A 16157-nucleotide genomic window follows, 5' to 3' on the forward strand; every position below is an offset into this window, starting at 1 on the left:
AGGAAGGCATACCTCCACTGGTCTCCTTCTCAATTCCCAGATGTCTGTGATGCTGACCCTCCATGCATTCTTCCTCATAGGAACAAAATCTACTACAGAAGCCAACTCTAAAAACAGTTCAAGTAAGGTGCAGTAGTGTATGCTTTTAATCCCAGCATTCAGGAGGCAGAAGCAGGTGAATCTGTGAGCTAAGGCTAGCCTGATCTACATAGTGAGTTCCAGGACCATAGAGAGAAACCTTGTCTGTAAACAAAGTATAAAATCAGTTCTTTCACATCTTTAAATGCACTAGTCTGTAAAGATAACTGAGCTAGAGTTTCCTGTATATTGAATCTCACTTCCCATCATGCTGCAGTTACAGGGAGCCCATAGTCTAGGGAAGAACATCATCAACCTGGGGCTCACGAACACAGGGGTGACATGTAGCTAATGGCAATTATGACTGCTGGGATAACAAACACCTCCTACCAATTAAGCCCTCCTTTTCTCACAAGTCAACAATGGATTTTGTTCACTGCATGGCAGTGACATTCAATCATAATAAACCTGGGCACATGGGAGATGTCTGATCTACAAAAGATGTCATATGAAATAAAAGTCACTGTGGTCAAATAGCATGTGCAGTGACTCAAGGCAGATCCTGAGGACCATGAGTAACTAGCTCAATGACAAACAGGCTATCTGACCCACAGCTTGCCCCACTAGTACAGACAAACAACCTGAAGCAGCAGGCTGGGAGGGGAGAAAGCTGATGGTACTTGTCTTTTACTCCAACAACTCTGTGGGTGTCACCAGTCAAAAATTTGTTCCATACTCATGTCAAAGAATAAAGATGCAGTGGCCCTGCTGGCCTTAGGTTGACACATGAAGAGCATGGCAGTGTACCAAATGAGGCCCAGGACTAACCGTTCATCCACATTGGACAGAGGACCAAAACAAAATAATCGTAATTCTAGAAAGCTAATGAATAGAAAGGGGATGGGGTGACCAAACTCACAGGAGAGGACACCCAAAGAAAAAAGCAGCAGACAACAGTGTTCGTTGTTAAAGAGGTAAGGAACGTATAGGAACTGTCTCTGTGGTACAGAAACCACAAGCACCTCCACGCAGTTAGCCAAGAAGAGAATGGAAAGGGCAGAAGGCAGACTTTTTATTCCTTAATCTCTTGTGTTCTGATATTAACCATAGAAATGTACTATAGGTTTTAAAATAAATGTAGGGCTGGAGAGATGGCTCAGCGGTTAAGAGCCCCGACTGCTCCTCCAGAAGACCTGAGTTCAATTCCCAGCAACTACATGGTGGCTCACAACCATCTGTAAAGAGATCTGATGCCCTCTTCTGGTGTCTGAAGACAGCTACAGTGTACTTATATATAATAAATGAATAAATCTTAAAAAAAAAATAAATGTAAAACCAGTATGTCAGCACACACTTAAAGTCTTATCACCCAGTGGTCAGAGGCAGACAAATCTCTGAGTTCCAGGCCAGCCTGGTCTACATAGTGAATTCCAGGCCAGCCAGGGCTACATAATGAGACTTTGCCCTAAAGTTAATTATTAAGGACATCAACCATTCCCCTAAGTAAACCAAGGGCTGAAAAAGAAAGCTACCTTCAGATGCTCTCAGCCTTGATGATTTTAGTCTGTCTTCCATGATCAATCTATTGATTAATGTGTTGTTAATCCACCATTCAATCAACAATAAAATTAGAAATGAGGTAAATTCTGAGACAAAACAACAACAACAAAAACCCCAGCCCATCATACATACCACAACCAATGCTCTCCTGTAGCTTCCGATAAATCTAAACCACAGGAAACCAAGATAAACACATGAAACCCTGATACATTTGGCACTTGGACACACACTGGCTATATCCAACTTAAGAAAGACACTGGAGTTCAGTGCTGGCTTCAAATATCACTGGAAATGTTTGAGAGCCAGGCTTGGTGGGAAACACTCTCAATCCCAGCATTTGGGAATCTGAAGCAAGAGGGAGGAATGCTTTTGACAGAAGTATTGTGTGGCATTCAAGGACAATGACGTACCTATGTGCTCCATTTTCATCTGTCATACCAGTAATTCCTGAGGAAGAACAAACTTTAAAGGCCTCGATAAAGAGCCTCTAGATTGGGGCAAGAGTCTTGTCTTGAAGCTCCCTAGTCCCACCCTTTGGAACTGCTGTAGGAATGGCTGAGGCCGTTTTCAAACCCTCACTCCATGGACTCCATGACCACTTCAGCCTTCTTTAGGCAACAGGCTTCAGATTCAGAGATGTGATCGCTGAGATATGTTCAGGGATATACACAGTTTTACCTGTTTTCAACAAGCATTTACTGAATTATGACTATTCCCCCTGGCACATGGCACATGGCACTGGCAAGCACACGGCAGAGGGGAAAAGCTCAGCCACCAGCGAAGGACTGTGTGAGGTCCAGTCTAGTTTTGTAACTGGAGACTAAGCATCTGTGAGCACCACACTCCTCAAAGCATTAATGAACACTTTCACTGTCCTTTATAAAAGCATTTGCATTCTGGTAGAGTAAAAGAAAATGCAGAACAAGTGGTGACTACAATGTACACACATATGTCTTGAAGGGTGTGATGCTCAAAGTGCTTTTCTCAGTCCCTTGTTATGAAACTAGACCTGGTCTCACACAGGCCTTACAGATAGGACTCACTACAGAAGGGGGCATTTCATTAAATCTGAAGAATAAACTTAGAAGTAGAAAGCCTGGCACAAATCCGGATTCAGTTAAGCTAGTGTGAAAATGCTCTGTAAGACTTCACAGTCACTTGGGAGGCAAAGGCAGGTAGATCTCTGAATCTGAGGCCAGCCAGGTCTACAGAAGTTGTTCTAGGATAGACAGAGTTGCACTGAGAAACCCTAATTCAAAAGAAAAAAGAAAAAGAAAAAGAAAAAAGAAAACAGGACTTCACAGTTACAACATCTGCTTGGAAATGTACAGTGTAACTGTTTAACTCTAAGTCCCAAGTGATTTGATTCTTCTTTTTTCAGAATATTTATTATGTTTCTCAAAGATCAACAAAATACAGCTTAGGATATTCCAAATTAAATAATTTGCTTTGCTTAGAACAATGTTAGACCAGACAAATGGTTTAGGTTTGTTCAAACTCTGGAAAGATATTGTTAAAATAAAGCTAAGTTTTTATTAACTGTCTAAAACTAACACTAAAGCTAAAATCCAAAAGAAGTAAATGAGCCCACCACTAAACCCAGGAATATCAAAGGCAGTCTTTTTTTTTTAAAGATTTATTTATTTATTATATATAAGTACACTGTCACTGTCTTCAGACACCCCAGAAGAGGGCATCAGATCCCATTACAGATGGTTGTAAGCCACCATGTGGTTGCTGGGATTTGAACTCAGGACCTCTGGAAGAGCAGTAGGTGCTCTTAACCACTGAGCCATCTCTCCAGCCCAAAGGCAGTCTTAAAATAGACTTTAAAACTGAACCTAGAGTGACATAAAGTTAACAGGAAGCACAGACAGACACAGGGTCATCTATCATCACAGCATTTCAGCCAGTTGACAGGAATCATTAATGGCCCCCAATAAGTACCTTTCTGAATGATGCTGCCACATACAGTAACACCTTAAAACCTAAAGCCTGAAGGCAGGTAGTGCCAAGTAAACCAACTGGTCTCTAACACAGCCAGCACATGCCAAACTGCTACAGCAAACAGACCTCCCTAGTATTTCAGGAGGCAGCTACAGACTATGCACAAGCAGAGAGCCAAAAGATGTTTACAATAAGCAGTGGGTAACATGGGCAGGGGTGGTCAAAATGTTAAAGTCTAGGGCACAGGATGTAGCTCAGTTGGTATAGTGCTTGCCTAGGCATCACGAAGCCCTCGGTTCAATACCCAGCACTGCCTAAATGGAACATAGTGGTGGGTGCTTATTATCCCAGCTCTCAGGAGGCAGGAAGTTCACCCTTGGCTATACACCTGGTTCTGGGCCACAAGAGACCTTGTGCCCGCCACCCCCAAAAAAAGGAATACCTAAAGTCAGATGCAAAACCTGAATGTGACCAGCAATACCTACCTCACAGTCTTCACTGCTATTAAAGTCTTCACTGGCTTATTAGGAGACGTGAATCAGCCTATGGCATCAAGTTCCAACACACCATATAAACCACTCAGTAAAGCCCCTGAGTACGGCAAACACCAGATATATGAAACCTGCCTAGCACGCCACCCCATTCTGGTAACCAGCTGCTTCTCTACCTCGATCCTGGAGAGATGTGCGTACAAAACCCGGTGGCACTTTCGAGAGAAGGATTACTAATTCCCAACAAGCTTTGCCAAAGCTCCCCATGTGAGAGGCAGTCATTGTGGAGATCTCCTGAAGTTCCAACAGTCTTGGTCAAACCCACTCTGCCCACCACTGACAGTGACAGTGCTCCTGTTAGTGTCTACAGTGCAAGCCAAGGAGTTAAGCGGTGTGCTGCTGAGAACCACCATGATTTTGCCAGACTGTTCTCAAGTCACAGATCCTACCATCCATCCCATAGAAATCAAGTTGAAGCAGTAAAGGTTGCCAGAGCTACACATCCAGCCTATTTGCACAGGAGATGAAAACTTGGAAAGGGAGAAGCTAAGCATAGACCCACAATCCCTGTATCCACCAAGATTATTTCCAACCCTCTAAAGAATTTCTATGGAGCACGCTGAACTGCAGGAAGAAAACAGAGAGAACAAGAAAGCAAAGTTAAGGCTGAAAGCATGAGTGTAAAAGTCCCAGGAGATGGTTGGTGATCTCTGCAACTAGCTCCATGCACCGAGGCAGCTGCTTTTCTATGGACCTCACCAAGTTCCTGGGAAATGGAACCAAAGTCCTCTGTCTCTGCTCATCCCCAGAAACTAATCCCTAAATGAGACCCATATAGGCCCGCTTTGGAAAACATTCTGACTGTCAGCAATTAATGTCCCCTCCTCCAAACATCTGCCAATATGCAGAGGAAAAGGCTCTCAAAATAAAGCAGTTGGAAGAACTTCCCATGAGCCTCTCTGTTCCTTAAGTGTTCCAACTTAAGCTGTGGCTGGAGGCCACAGTGGGTCCCCACAGCCCTGTCTGTAGTTCCTTTAGCTCTCTGCTAATACCAGCTCTGTCCCCTGTTCTTCCCACAACCACTATCACCTCCAGAGCAAGATGCCACCAACCCATGCCTCAAAATGATCACACTTTGCTTGTGGTGTTTCAGTTAGGATGGGGGTCAGGGAGAATCAATGTAGCCAGAAAGAAAAATAAACAGAATGTCTCCTTTAAAAGCCAAATTGCCAAACAGGCAGTGGTGACACATGCCTTTAATCCCAGCACTTGCACTCAGGAGGTAGAGGATCTCTGTGAGTTCGAGGCCAACCTGGTCTATACAGAGTGAGCGCCAGGACAGCCAGGGCTACACAATGAAACCTTGTCTTAAACAACAAAGTCATACTGCCTGAGCCATAAATTATAACACAAGCCTTAAGTCCTAGCACCCAGGATGTAGAGAAACAAGTTTCAGGCCAACCTGATCTACAGAAAGAGTTCCAAGACAACCAGGCCTAGAGGGGGGTGGGGGGGAGAGCATGCACGAGCGCAATCCCGAACCTATCTCAAAAACAAACAAAAATAGTCATATGCCTAGAATAAACCTAGGAACCAGGCACATACAAGAATGTTACTAGGTGGGCTGGAGAGATGGCTCAGCAGTTAAGAGCACCAGTTGCTCTTCCAGAGGTCCTGAGTTCGTCCAGAGGTCCTGAGTTCAATTCCCAGCAACCACATGGTGGCTCACAACCATCTGTAATGAGATCTGATGCCCTTTTCTGGTGTGTCTGAAAAACAGCATCAAGTTACTCACAAAAATAAAATGAATCTAAAAAAAAAAAAAAAAAAAAAAAAAAAAAAAAAGAATGTTACTAGGTACTTGGGTCCTTTAAAAAAAAAAAAAGCAGGGGAGAGGGGCTGGACAGATGGCTCAGCGGTTAAGAGCACTGGCTGCTCTTCCAGAGGTCCTGAGTTCAATTCCCAGCAACCATATGATGGCTCACAACCATCTGTAATGGGATTCTGTTGTGTCTGAAAAGAGCAACAGTGTACTCACATAAAATAAATCTTCTAAAAAGTCAACTTATAAAAAAAAAGGGGGAGAGGGGTTGGGGATTTAGTTCAGTGGCAGAGTGCTTGCCTAGCAAGCGCAAGGCCCTGGGTTCAGTCCTCAGCTCCAAAAAAAGAAAAAGGAACAAAATTGGTTTAACATACACAGCTCAAAAACTCAGTTTACTTCCTTGGAAAGACAGTTTTTAAGTCAGTCAATCACTATCTTAATTCAAGAATATTAGCAACTTTGTGATGGTGTTTATCGTGAATACTCAACTGAACTTTTTAGAAGCCACACAGAACAAGACAAGTCAAAGGTGGCTCTGTGGCTGCTCTCACTCCTTCCCTTAGAACTTGCTGCATCGACTCCATCTAAAAAGCCAGGCACCATGGAGCATGACCACTAGCCCTCAGGAAGCACCTACTACACTAACTGGGGAAGGCTGGAAGCCAGAAAGCAGGCCAGGGTTAAACAGGAACCAGTACAAGTAGCTCGAAGTTAAAAGCAGAGGGGAGAACAAAGGCCAGAGAAAAAAATGTTTGCAAAATTCATCTATGAATGTATCCCCAAAGCTGAGATTTCAAAGAACTGTGTCAAACTTCCTTACTTCCAAACATCCCCAACTTGAGTGATCTGAAAAACAAGCACACTGTGTAAATGCCTCTGCTTACTCATCCTCCCAACCCTCACTCACGGCTAGAGAGAAGGTCAAGGTCCACAAATGAGCAGGTAATTCCAGTGGCAATGGTGGTGATGTCACTCAGCCACAACCCTCCAGAGTCTCTGGGCAGCATGGTAAGAAGACAGGCCAACTGTCTGCTACAATGAACCCAACATGGTAGTTCCAAAATACCGTTTTCCTTAACCTACTCTTACAAAGGCGCTTTTACACTACACACGTGCTGTGAATTAGTATCTGAGCACAGGAAACCAAGTATCAGGTTGCTGTGCCCACCCGACACATTTGGCAGTTCAATTCCACCCCAGCTTCTGTTCTTAGAAAGCCTTTTCTCCCCTCTAACCCTGATACCAAAAGAGAGATTCAGTAACACAGAGCATGCAACACCCAGCCTTCACAGGAGCTGCAAGGCAGACCAAGGGCCAGACCCTCAGGGAAAATCTGGGGAAACAATTAAAGCCATCTGTGATCCACAACTGAGAACAAGACAAATATTAACTCCTACACGATCACAGTTGCTTGGCCACTTGAGGCAGGTACAGTATTAAATCCTATGACCCCCAAGAACTTCTCAGTCTAGGCAGGAGAGGAGGGGCAGGCAGTGACCAAATGTTAATATATAAAGTCCTATAATGGGGGGCTGGGAAGATGACTCAGTGGGGAAAGTGCTTGCCACACAAGTGTGAAGACTGGAGTTCAGATCTCTAGAACCCACGTAATTGCCAGTGGGTCTGGTAGCCAGTCTGTAATCTGAGCTTGAGGAGGCAGAGATGGGGAACTAGACCCCAACAAGCTCACTAACTAGACTAGCAGAAAAGGCAAGTCCTGGGTTCAGCAAAAGACCTACTTCAGTATATAAAATGGACAGCAACCATGGTAGACCACAGACATCAATTTCAGGATTCCAAACCAGCATGTGCATCAATGAGCATACACATACACGCATACACATGTATACACATGTATGCACACCAAGAAAACACAACTACAAAAACCACAGACACTGGGTAGATGGGATAATCAACACTCAAGCAAGTCTTGAAGGCTGGGCCTTACAAATAAGGGGTAAGGAGCAGGGAAAAAAGGCACAGAAAGAGGCGGGAGTTTTCTGAAATAGAACAGAACAAAGTGGAGGGACATTGCAGTCAGAAACCACAAGTCTCTAAACATGGACATGGAGTGTAGAAAAAGAAGGGGCTGGAACTCTGGGCCGGTGTAGACCAGAAGGACCCCGGTAGGCCCAACAGGGAATGGACTTAAGCCTGGGTCAAGCACAGATTCCAGCAATATTTTAAGCTGAGTTAACAGCAGATGAGCTTTTGGGGAATCACTATCAACAGTCGGAAGCTGCTTTGAAGGCACTGAGAAAACAGAGCAAACCCTGTTCAATTCCACAGACCCAAGTGGCAACAAAATAAACTAGACAGCAATCAATCTACTTGGTGCAACATAGTTATTCAACAAACATATGTTCACTGATCCCAGGTTGTCTGAAGCGCACTAACCTCCTCAGAAGGCTTCCCGGACTCTACAGAATAGCTACACTACACTTAGCACCAGCAAGAACCAAGGTATTTCAGTAGCCTTTGCTTGTTACAAAGAATGAAGACTTCCCCTCACAGGAGACATCAGCCAGGTTCATTCTCTTCCTCCCCCTGGATATTGAGCAAATGAGGTTTCCCAGTTCAACACACCACTCATCTCTAACAGTCCCCAACTCTGGCACTTAATCAATCGGAAACACATTAACCACTCCATGCTGATCAAGCAGTAAGCAGGAACTTACTGAGTGCTGTAGAGCAGGACATAAGGAGAGCTGGGAATCAACATTTAGCACTGACAGGCACTTTAAATAATCTCAGTTACTCATTGTAGTAGCTCATAAGCATTAATTCTCCCAGGTTACAGATGTGTGTGCAAGAACTCAGGACCTTGCCAAGAATTAGTAAATGGAGAAGCCAGGTCTCAAATGCAAACAGGGGAAACTCTGAATGGCATTTACTATACCATCTGTAAAGTATATAGATAACAAATGTTTATACAACAAGTTTGATAATAACCCTTCAAAGAAGAGGTAACCCTTTTAAAGTCTCAGATAAGGGAACATTCATAAAGGTAAGACCCAACTAGATGACAACAAATGGAACCTCCAAATGCTGCTAAAAAGATCACTCCCGAACATTAACACCCAAAACATCCAGGCATAGGAACAACTTAGACATTAAGAGCACTGGCTGCTCTTGTAGAGGACTAGAATTCCATTTCCAGCACCCATATTGTGGGTCACAATCCTCAGCTCCAGGAGACCCAACAGGCACACATGTGGTATGAATACATACATAACAAACAATCATACACTCAAAGTAAAATAAATCTTTTTTAAAAAAATTTAAAGTTCAGGCTCAAATAATCAAAACAACTTGGCCATACTGTATAGGAATTTACCCCCATACACACTACCCTTGGGGTCCTAAGATGTCTGGGTAGGAAATGCCCTGCTGTTCCCTCCCTGTCTCAGTTGATTTCCCAAACCATTTTGCCAACCCAAATTGCAGAAACATGTTCAGGATTCACATGGCAGTTCTGATCCGATTTGTCCCAATCCTGGCTCAAGCAGCTTTGCACTACCCTCCTAACTAGATCAGCATCGGCCAATGGGCTTATTCAAGCTCATCTGTGATGGATTAGATAATGAAACCTTAGCCATGTAAGCTGCCTGCTCCTGCTGGGGCAGCAGGGGAAAAGAGTAAGAAACTCAATACTTGCAGGGCCACCTAAACACCACATGCACTGGCCTGCCTCTCTCCATCTGTCTGCTCATGCTCCAGGGGCCGCTACACCCTTCCCAACAACTCTACGGCTCTTTCCTCCCTACCTCTACAGGAAGTTTACACGCACCCCAGAATAAAGGTGTTTATGATATTGTGTAAAACACTTAACAAAACTCAAGCAAATCCACTTACTAAACAATTGTTTCTGTAATTAAAGCCCAACACACACTAAAGGCCGGAGAGATATCAGACTAGCACGTCACTAGCACCATTAAAGTGTGTGTTTAATGAAGGATTCAGCTTTTCTTTCCCCCATCCTGTAATCTTGAGGCCAGTCTGCACTAGTCTGCCTTATAACAAAATGAAAGTTCGATCTCTAGTGAGCTTAGTGTTGCATTCAGATGTCAGTGTAATAGAGAAAAGAATCACTAGAGGGTTAGAAGAGGGGAGGGAGCCCAGGCACAGTCCCCTCAGCCTGAGTCGCCCAGAAGAATAATTCCAATTCTACTTGTAAGTCAAATACATCCCCAGGTTTATATTTCTGGGTTCCCATGTCACATATTAAAATAAAATTTTTTGAAAATTCTGTCATTTTTTTCTACGCCTCAGTTTTCTCCACCTAAAAATGTTCTCCCAAAATTCAGAGGATATGGCAATGATGGTACAGCTTTAATCCCAGCACTCAGGAGACAGGCAGGCAGAGTGAGCTCCAGGACAGTCAGGGCTACATAGAGAAACCTATCCTTAAAAACAACACAAAACAAAACAAAAATCAGTGGACACTGTAGCACCCAATGTAACAGTCTTTGGAAAGTATGAGGATTGAATGAGGTTGTAAGGGTGGGGTTGCTGAGATAAACCGATTACATCGCTCTCACTTTCTCCACCCTTGATGCAATGGCCACCTCGTCAGATAGCCAGAGGGTATTATCTGCAAGCAAAGAAGCAGACCCTCACCAGGCCTTGAACTTTCTGGTACCAACTTGGACGTTAACAGCTGTGAGATATAAATGCCTGCTACTGAGCCACCGGTCCATGGCATTTGGTTATGGAGCCTGAGAAAACTAAGGCAAATAGAAATCAGGTTTAAGTCATTTAAGTGAGGCACTGCCCATGAAGCTATCTGGAAGGAAAGCACATTACTCAGGAACATTACTGAAAGTAGCACGATGCCCAGCTTCAGAACCAAAAATCCAAACGAGGGTCCCAATACCTTCCTAGAAAGAAATCAACCCAAAAATGAGCCAACAGAAGATAGATACCGAATTCAACAGGGTACCTGGAATCCCTTCCCCGAAACTTCCCTAATACTAGAGTCACTAAAAAGTGAGCTACACCTGATGGCCAAGATCTACGAGGCTGACAAGACAGCAGGCCTGCCTGGGCCATAGTGTAAGTTCAAGGCCAGCCCAGGCAAAGTAGTAAGATACTGTCTCAAAGTTCAGAGTGAAAATGGGGCTGGGGAAAGAGCTCGATGGTGGAGTGCTTGCCTAGCATGCTTGAAGGCACTATTGACTCTCCAGTACTAGAGACAAAACAAAACAGCACAGCTCTCACAGACTACCAAGTAGCTCAGTGGTAGGGCAATTACTAAGCAAGCACTAGATTCACTCTCCAGCATGCCTATGTTTACACACATACTAACACACACGTACATGTACATACTTGTTCACACTGCTGAACTCACGTAGCTACTCTAGACTGATGACTACGGTCAGAAACAGGTACCACGCCACAAAATCACCACATACCAACTCTTCACTGCCATAAAGACTTTTGCTTAAAGTTCTAAGTAATAATTAAGACTCGCCTTACACAGCAGCCAAATTCCTAGAAAGTTCCATAAGAACACAATTTCTGATAATGACATTGTCTGACAGGATCCACGTGTGGTGTGTTTGGTAGACCCTCCATTGTCATGTGTCTCAGCTTGATGAAGTCAGATGCACTTAGCTTCCCACAGCACAGTAACTATTTCCAGGCTCCATTTCTCAACCCCTGCTTCCCTCCAACTGCACAGTCCAAGTCTCCACCTCTCCACTCTCTCCGAGCTGGTAGACTCTTCTCCCCTCGGGAGGCTGATATGTTCTAAAAAGCACTAAGTCTTCCTCTCTCTCCCCCAAGTTCCTTCTGAGCCTAAGGCTTACAACACAAGCCAGACTCTCTGGAGCCCCAGGACTCCACTTTGGAAGTAATGACATCCAAAAGTTTAGTGACCCAACCAAGACTCAGCCTTGGAACCTAATTTAGGGTTGTAGTTCCATTTAGTAAGTAGTCTTGGGGAATTCAATCTGTCAACTACTGTATTCTGTTAAAAAAAAAAAATTAATCCTTTACATTCTTAAGGTACTGAATAATTTTGTGATGCTTCCTTCACTCAGGAATCTCATGATTGATTTAATCCCTAAGTTTTTTGTAAGTGGCAAATTTCAACTTCAATTTAATAGACATTGGACATTCATTATAAACCCAGGTACTATGAAGAATAAATAAAGGAAATACATTTTCTTCCTTGTGGAAGTTTACAGTCTAAGGAAGTAGGCACAATAAAGCCTCTAGTGACAATAAAAGGTGAAGCCTAAGTACAAATAAATATACCAACCAGCATAGCTGAGTCTAACTGGCACCAATTATGCTGTCGGGGAAGTTTAAAGAACCAAGCTATGACTTCAGAAAAACCCCAGCTGTCTTCAGAGATGAGAAAAAAAATACACGCTTTAAGACCAATCCACTAAAAAGCCTATATGAAGAGAAGCTAGCTGCAGACTAGAGCCTGCAAGCCCTTCTAACTTGCTGCTGGCATCTCCTGAGAAGACCCATGCCTGCACATTCTGACCCCACTACCCTGGCCACCTGGTCAGCACACCAAGCTACTGGTTTCCCAATGCCTCAACCCTCTTCCCTAAACCACTGAAAGGCCTGAATCCCCTTCCCTAAACCCTCTAGAAGACCCTCATCTTCACTTCAAAGGTCACCTACAGAGAGAACTTCCTGAGCCACCTCTAAGCTTCTCTATCCCTTTCCCTGCTTAATTTCTCACAGGCTACCAAAACCTGCTGATTTGTCTCTGTCCATAGAATAATATCCAATAAAAGTAGGGTTTCTTTATATATCCTGTAGGGTTAAAACAGTGCGTAAACACCACCAGAAGCAGAAGCAGAGATCTGAGAGAGTTCAAAGCTACGCTGGTCTACATAACAAGCTCCGAGAAAGCCAGGACTAAAAAGAGAGATCCTGTCTCCAAAAAAAAAGCAGTGTCACAGCTGCTTGATAAACATTACTTAAATAAGTATTAAACACCTGCAGGTTTTTTGTTTAACTTTTCATTCATGTGTCTCCCTGCCCAGGTCACATGCACAGTTAAGCAAAGGGAACTTGACTTACATTTCTAAGAAAGCAACCTAGGAATTATTTTAAACAAATACTTTTCTAAATAAGAAAGCAGAGGCCTCCAAATACGGGTTTTCCCCAGAACAATACGGCTAGTTAAAAACAGAGGGCTAAGTCAACGATGACATAAATACCTAAGTGACATGGAGTAAGACACCTACAGTAACAGCTGGGCATGGTGGTGCATGCCCATATAATCTCAGAAATCTACTGGGAAGGTAGAAACAGGGAGACCAGGGGTCCAAGAGTTCAAGGTAATCCTCAGCTACTACAGGGAGTTCAGACCAACCTGGGCTACAAATAAGACCATGTCTCAAAAACAAAAACAAAAACAAAAAAAACCACCGCCAACAACAAAAAGTACAATCATAAGAATGTAGAAAGGGAAATATAAAGACTACCCACAAATATACAGAGTAAAATAATTCTCTGTGGGATACTTCTGTTATCCAATTGCACCCCAAGGGCCTAATTCTCTCCTTCCTCTGCACATCCCAAAGTCCCTATGCACCACTCCACTTCCAAGTTTTACTATCCTTAGCCAACGTGAAGGCAGTCAGCAAATAATAGGCCCCAGGCAGAAGAAAGGGAAAACAATGAGAACCCACGATTAACTAAGACTGACATAGGGGGAAAAGGTGCACAGATGTGTGCACACTCCAAGTGAACACACAACACCTCAATCCAGTGGTCCCTCTTTATCATCCACTAAGTCTCCCCATTCTTCCTATGGCTTTCAGATTGACCTAACAATCCCTCTGCCTGACAGACTTCTAAGGGAAATAAAAGCCAGCAAACAAAAGGATTCAAAAATAAACACCCAGGGAGTCCCTTTTGCCCAAATCAACAGAGGTAACAGAATGGATTCTGCAAAGGAGGCAGGAGGCACACAGCAAACATGCCAGGTTTTAAGTACAGCTCCTTCCCTGCCACAGGAAGTCAGACAGAGCACGGGAAGTCTCTCATCTCAGCACTGCCGAGATTTCCAAGAGTGGTGTAATGGAGAGAACAAAGGAATAGGAATTAGAACCAGCTAACTGGGTGGCTTTAGGCAAGTTACTAGTTTTCTCTGGACTTCTAACTCCCTATCTATAAAAATGAGGCTGTTAAAACACGCTGAAACTTGAACACACCCTTCCCTACCACCACCACCAAAAAAAAAAAAAAAAAAAAGATACAAAGTATTGACTCTTCACAGAAAGTGCACATAAGCCATTCTGCATAACTCTTCCAAGTGCTGAGAACTGATGGAAAAGATGATAAGGTGTCTCTGGCTCCTTCCATCTCTAACATTCTATGGTTCTAAAAGAATTAGAAAGCATCCCATTGCTGCTGTGAGCCTCTCCATTTCGTAGCCAATATTTTCTAAAGAGACCAAAGCCTAAAGCCTAAAACGACTCATGCCCTTCTTCAAACTAAGTAGTAACCGCCAGTATCAATCTTTTGCCATTTCCTACCCTCATCAGTCAAGCTTACCCTTGAGGCCACAACTCAGAAACCAGTCTCCTAACAGCCCTATAAATTTTCTTTTCTACCCCAGGACACTAAGGAGCTACTCTGCAGCCTACGAATGTAGGATGCAATGATTTAAGCACTGGAGGAGCATGCCTGGTGTCTCTCTCCAGACTTAATAACATGCTGCACAAAATTGAGACTGAGCATCACACTACCAAACTCCGCGGACTTCTCAAGACTGCTCGAGTAACTGATTGAACCCACAAGCTAAGCCACATCCCCTTTCGGGCTCTCTCCAGGAGTTGGCTGGCTTTTCAGTCTGTCCTCCACATGCCGCTCCCCCTTTCCTCATCCCAGTGTGTGCCCAGGGTAAACCAAAAGGCGCCCTTCTTCTCCAGAGCTTTCCCACCAGCTTCCCTCGCTCTCGGCTCGACCCAACAGCTCTCCTCTGGACAAATAGACACAAAGATACCCCAACTTCTCAAGGAACTGAGGACGGGTTTAAGAAATGGACTGCATCCCGATCCTGTTCAATCGCAACTCCAAAGGGAAAAATCCCACTCCCTCTCGTTGCCTCCGGGCCCCCTTAGGAGCCCAGCCCCTGCACCGGGCCCCAAGCCCACTCTCCAGCCAGGCCCACCCGGCGCCCCGAGGCCCGAGCCCACCGCGGCCCTCCGTAACCGGGCGCCCGTCCCGCGCGGTCACCTGCATCCCTTCGTCGGCCGCCTCCTCTGTGCGTGGCCGCTTGCTCAGGCCGGGCTCGGGTCCGTCTGCCCCCGCTCCGGGCACGGGCAGCTCCACCTCCGACTCCCGCTTCATGCCCCGGGCGGCAGCGCCGGGCCCGAGCTGAGGCGGCTGCTGCTGTGCCTGGCCGCCTTCCGCCATCCGCCCGCGCCCCCTTCGCCACCGGGAGCCGGGCGACCCGCGACAGGCCACCTCCCCCTGGGCCTCGGTGCGGACAGTCGCGACAGGCGGGCGCGCGCCGGCCCCGCCCCCCGCGTGCGTGTGTGCGTGCGCGCCGGTCCGGAGCCGGGCTTCGGCTTCGGCTTCACTACCGCTCCGACTCAGGTTATGGCTCCGGCTTCGGCCCCGACTCTGGCTTCTGCTCCGGCTTCGCGCCGGCCGCTCGCTCGCTCGCTCGCTCACTCACTCGCTCGCTCGCACGCGCGTGCGCCGATCCCTCTGTCCCTTGGTCCTTCGGTCCCGCGCTCCCTCACCACTCGCCGGCTGTGCGAAGAAGGGGACGGCCTGGGCTCCCAGCGTGGGGAGGGCTGTTTATTTGGGAGGAGGAGGAGCGCGAGGCCGCAGCGAGCTGACTGGTCGGGATCCTCCGTCCCGCCACTGTGGCAGCGCAGGGAAGGCGGGGAGAGAGAAAGGAGAGAAGGAGGGAGGAACCTGGATGTGTGGGACTCGGGCCGCCCGCGCGAGAGGAGGCTGTGGTGAGGGGGCGTGGCTACGCCCCTCGGCAATCTCCGCCGCCTCCGCGCGGGCCGCCCGCGGGAGGCCGGGAAGGGATCGGAAAAGTTCGGGAATCTCCGGGATGCTCAGGGAGGCAAGGAGAGAGAAGGGTCCGCCTCTTTTAGGGCGGTGGCCGGAGGGCGGAGCTTGAAGGGCTGGAGTACGGGGGAGCAGCTGTGGCTAGTAGCTCTAGTGCGAAGTACTGACCTGATCTCTCTCATCTGGCTTCTTGGGATTTAGGGAAGCAGAGAGCGCCCTGAGAGGAGAAGGTCTCTCTGCCTGCTTCCTCTCCA

General features: G+C 45.9%; 1 protein-coding gene across 22 annotated transcripts in view; it reads right to left on the reverse strand.

Moving 5' to 3' along the window:
* Positions 1 to 15816, reverse strand: part of Rbfox2 (RNA binding fox-1 homolog 2) — a 241488-nt gene extending 225672 nt beyond the window's left edge. For 5 of the 22 annotated variants that reach the window (XR_004389632.1, XM_032917809.1, XM_032917844.1 and 2 more), the window contains exon 1: positions 15112 to 15809. Coding sequence is in view for 21 of the 22 variants with exons in the window: in XM_032917809.1 (XP_032773700.1) it covers positions 15112 to 15291 (180 nt within the window). In the remaining variant the exon portion in view is untranslated. Of the gene's footprint in view, positions 1 to 15111 lie in introns of all 22 variants that reach the window. The other 17 variants (XM_032917783.1, XM_032917948.1, XM_032917940.1 and 14 more) reach the window with 7 other exon arrangements.
* Between the last annotated feature and the right edge of the window lie 341 nt (positions 15817 to 16157).

The sequence above is a fragment of the Rattus rattus genome, chromosome 1 (assembly GCF_011064425.1).
Source record: "Rattus rattus isolate New Zealand chromosome 1, Rrattus_CSIRO_v1, whole genome shotgun sequence".
Classification (NCBI taxonomy): Eukaryota; Metazoa; Chordata; class Mammalia; order Rodentia; family Muridae; genus Rattus; species Rattus rattus.